The 4,949-nt window shown below is 39.3% G+C and overlaps 1 protein-coding gene across 1 annotated transcript in view; it reads right to left on the bottom strand.

Annotated features, from left to right (window-relative positions):
* Positions 1 to 4,949, bottom strand: part of LOC103595402 (regulatory-associated protein of mTOR-like) — a gene marked incomplete at its 3' end in the record, with an annotated part of 96,914 nt that overhangs the window by 17,058 nt on the left and 74,907 nt on the right. Inside the window, exon 2 of the mRNA XM_008578790.1 lies at positions 2,430 to 2,532. Coding sequence (XP_008577012.1) covers positions 2,430 to 2,532 — 103 coding nt within the window. The remainder of the gene's footprint in view (positions 1 to 2,429; positions 2,533 to 4,949) is intronic.

Below are 4,949 nucleotides of genomic sequence, written 5' to 3'. Positions count from 1 at the left end.
AAACAGTTTGGCCATTTCTTAAAGAAATAAATATACACCAAACTATGACTTAATAATCCCAGTCCTAAGGGCTGACCCATGGCTCACTTGGGAGAGTGTGGTGCTGATAACACCAAGGCCAAGGGTTCGGATCCCTATATAGGGATGGCCGGTTAGCTCACTTGGGAGAGTGTGGTGCTGACAACACCAAGTCAAGGGTTAGGATCCCCTTGCTGGCCATCTTTTAAAAAATAATAATAATTAAAATTATAATCCCAGTCCTAAATACTAACCTGAAAGAAGATATGTCCACACAAAGACCAAGGGCTTGCAGCAACTTCATTCATAGTCACCGAAAACGAGAAACAACCAAAACCTCCATTGACAAGTCAGTAAATAAACAAACTGCAGTGCACCCATGAAATGGAGTAGAATGGAACAGACTACTAATACATGCAGCGACACGGATGACTCCCACATGAATTCTGCTAAATGGAGGCAGGACACAAAAAGCTGCAGACCATAGATCCCACTTACATGACATTCCATAAACAGAAAAACCGTAGGCACAAAAATCAGAACAGTTGCTGCCAGGGGCTAGGGAAAAGGGAGGGCATTGATTATGAGGGGGCCCGAGGAAACTTGTTTGGTGTGATGGAAATACTCCACACACTGGTTGTGTTATTTGTCACATGACTATATATTTGTATCTTTGTCAAATCTCGTAGAAATGTACACTAGGCATACAAGGTGAATTTTACTCCATATAAATTGTATCTCAATAAACCTAATGCTATAAGAAAACAGTAGATAAGTGTGTAATGGTTAAGAACACAGTCTCTGATGGAAGAAAATATTTGTAAATCATACACTTGATAAGGGACTAATATTCAGAATATATAAAGACCTCCTCAACTCAACAACAACAACAAAACAAACAAAAACTCAGTTCAAAATGGGCAAAGGACTTGAATAGACATTTCTCCAAAGAAGACATGTAAATAGTCAATAAGCAAATGAAAAGATGCTCAACATCACTAATCATTAGGGAAATGCAAGTCAAAGCCATAATGAGATACCACCTCACACCCATAAGGATGGCTACTATCAAAAAGTAAACAAAAAAAATAACAAGTATTGGTGAAGATGTGCAGAAATTGAAACCCCTGTGAATTGCTAGTAGAGATGTAAAATGGTGCAGCTGCTGTGGAAAACAGAACAGTCAATCCTCAAAAATAAAAACAGAATTACTACATGATGCAGCAATTCTACTTCGGGTATATACCCAAAAGAACTGAAAGCAGGGACTCAAACAGATATTTGTACACCACTGTTCATAGCAGCATTATTCACAATACCCAAAAGGTGGAAACAACCCAAATTCCATCAAGGGATGAATGTATAAACACAATGTGGTCTATCCACGCAATGGAATATTATTCAGCCTTAAAAAGGAATGAAATTCTGACATATGCTATAGAATGGATGAAACTTGAGGACATTATGGTCCGTGAAATAAGCCAGACACACAAGGACAAATATTGTATGACTCCACTTATATGAGTTACCTAGAGTAGTCAGGTTCATATAAACCAAAAGTAGAGTAGTGGTTACCCAGGGCTGGGAAGAGGAGGGAGTGGGGAGTTATCGTGCAATGCTTACAGTGTTTCAATATGGGATGGCAAATAAGTTCTAGCAGTGGACAGTGATGGCTGCACAACAATGCGGATGTACTTAATGCTACTGAACTGTGCACTTTAAAATGGCTAGAATGGTATTTTATGTTATGTATGTTTTGCCACAATTTTTTTTTTAAAAAAAGAACACAGTCTCTGGACTTGGACTACATAGGTTCAAATCTCAGCTCTGCTGCTTACTTACAAGACAACTTTGGACAAATGACTAATCTCTATGTCTCATCTTCCTCAGTTCTAAAATGGAGATTAATAGTAGAACCTACCACAGAGGGTTGTTGTGAGGGTTAAACAAGTTAATAAATGTAAGGTGCGTCAAGCGGTACCTAGCACGCTGTAAGCACTCAACAAATACTAGCCATTATTATTATGATGATCTACTCATACATAATTATGTAATGCTTTGCTGGAAATGGTTCAATTTACCTTTTCTACAAATATATTTGCATGTGGGTATCAATCCATTTTCTTAAAGTGTATATACCTACTATATGTGCCAAATGTAGGACAAATTTAAAGGAGAAAATTATATAACCCAATAATTATTATTTTATTAATTTTCCTTGAAACACTTTCTCAACCACAAATTATAAGTGAATGCATCTAAAATTACTTAAAGGTTATATAACTCCAAAAAGAAATAAAATACTCAGATTTACACCAACTGGAGACAGACCCCTGGACCGGGCCATGAGAGGGCCAACCCTGCCAAGCCCAGACTCCTCCACAGGTGAGGAGGGAGATATTGGCACTTACCAATCCAGCATTCTAGCCGTGCACAGGGTGTGGTCTTCACCACATCTGGAGGGTCCACACCGACATTCAGGCACAAAACTAAGGCAACACTAACCGTCTTCATCTGAAAATACAACAGAAAAAAAACAAATATCTCAATATGGTACTCACAGATGCGTTTTTCCAATTTTTAAAATGTCCCCAGAACACTCTGCCACTCCCCCACCCTGCCCCTCTAGCCAGTCTTTCATTCACCTTATCCATGCTACCCCAGTGCTAGTGTATGAATAACCTCCTTCTCTGAAGACAGGTTTGAGAGAGAGCAAGGTGGGCAGGTGGGAGGGGTGCATGGCAAGAGCTGCTTTTCTCAGGCTTCCACATGATAAATCTCCAGAAGCAGAAGAATTTGTTCAAAAGATCTACCACTTGGGCCGACCCGGTGGCGCACTGGAGAGTGCGCCGCTTGGGAGCGCGGCGGCGCTCCCGCCAAGGGTTCGGATCCCATGTGGAGACCGGTTCCCGCTCACTGGCTGAGCGCGGTGCGGGCTTCGATCCCATTGCTGGTCAGTAAAAAAGACAAAAAGGAAAAAAAAAAAAAAAGATCTACCACTTTAAGGCACCTGATACATTCTGCCAAATTCTTTTGCAAAAAAATTGCACAAATTTATACTCCTACCAGCTTATCACTGTTCTCGTTATTTAAAATAATTAATCATTTGATGAGGAAAACTGCCATAGTGATTTAGTTTATATTCTTTCATATTAGTAAGGCTGAGTATCTTTTCAAGCGTGTGTCCACTATTTGTATGTTTCCTTTTCTGTGAGCTGTCTGTTCATATTTATTACACTTCAGGCCATTCAGCGAGACACGCTGACCTCTGTGCCCTAGGAGCCACAGTGCCCTCTGCCGGGAGCACCCCTCCTCCAGTGACACCTGGCCAGCTCTGATCCTCTCCTCAGGTCTCAATTTCAATACCAATTTCTCAGGGTGCAGCTGTCCACTGAATGCTCGATGGCATATGAGCTCTCCTCCTGGCAAAGTGCCCACAGCCTATGCTCCCAAGGCTCCATGAAGGATCCAAGTTGACTCCTTCGAAAAAATACCTGCCACAGAGCAAGTGCTATTTGCTGAATGAGTGAGTACGTGCATTTTCTTCTAGCATTTTATTTTTGTTTTACAGTTCACCCTTTAACCCATCTGGATGTTGTTTTCACATATGACATAAATAAGACGAGTATTAGTTTATTCTCAAAAAACTAGCCATCTGTACCAATCCCCACTAAATAATCTTTCTCAAACTTGTAGGTCTGTAGGCACCCCTTAAACATATTTAATTCTCATACAGACAAAATTCCACTTGTGAGTAATTAAATTTACCCATCAGCCCATCAGTCAGTACTTCTAGCACTGCAGTAACTTAATTTATCTTTGCACTTTACAACACTTGGGGTGCCAGTTTTTCATCTTTGAAATTTTTTTAGAATTTTTACTTAGCTATTTGATATTCTTTTTTTTTTTTTTTCAAATTAATCAGTTATTCAATTGTTTTATCCCTTTGGGATTTTAATTAAAGTTGCACTGAATATAAAGATTAAATTTGATAAGAAGTAACATCCTCATATTTTTCTATGTGGAACACAGTATGTTTCTCCACTTATTCAAATCTTCTCTTAATTTTTCTCAGTAACATTTTTATAATTCTCTTCACAGTTTCTTATTGGTAATTGCTGATATATAAGAATAACATTTAGTCACTTTACTAAATTCTTAATTAACTGTAATTGCTTTTTGGTGATTCTCTTCAGGTTTTGTAAGTACACAATTACACTATTATACTGTCCACAAATAATGATGAGTCTGTCTCATTCTTTCCAACAGATCATTCCTTGATCTTAACGTATTAATGTATTGACCAGAACTCCTAACATAAATGCCACGAGTAATCACAAAATGATGTTAATGGACATCTTTGCACTCGACTTTAATGACACTGTCATAAATGTTTCATCATTGAGAATTGTGATGGGTACTGATTTTACATGTAATCACATTTAAAACCACATAAAGGTAAGATTCTTCTGTACAAAACAGAATTCTTAAAGTTGTTTGGGGGGAAAAAAAAGAAGTATTTACTAATGACAACACCACTCTCTAAAGGAACTGCACCCCTGCCTCCACAGGCATGCTGCAGACAACCACGTCTGCCCAGACATGCACCAGAATCTTACAATTACGCACCACAAGAGACAAAGGGTCCTTTTACCTATTGTCAGGAGAAAAGGCTAAAAATCAACAAGAGAACAAGAAAAGTTATTGTATTTGTTAGTCAACTTCCAAAATTTAAGTGATCAATATCAAAAATCCCATACGGCTGATCAATTATTTTATAGCAAACTCAGCCTCTGAGGATAAGCTGCTTAAAACTAGACGTTTTGGGCCGGCCCTGTGGCGCACTGCTACAGTGCGCCGCTTGGGAGCACGGCGGCGCTCCCGCCGAGGGTTCGGATCCCACATACAGACCGGCCGCTCACTGGCTGAGC

The sequence above is a fragment of the Galeopterus variegatus genome, unplaced genomic scaffold, assembly GCF_000696425.1.
Source record: "Galeopterus variegatus unplaced genomic scaffold, G_variegatus-3.0.2 Scaffold1757, whole genome shotgun sequence".
Classification (NCBI taxonomy): domain Eukaryota; kingdom Metazoa; phylum Chordata; class Mammalia; order Dermoptera; family Cynocephalidae; genus Galeopterus; species Galeopterus variegatus.
This window is presented reverse-complemented; position numbering and strand designations above follow the sequence as displayed.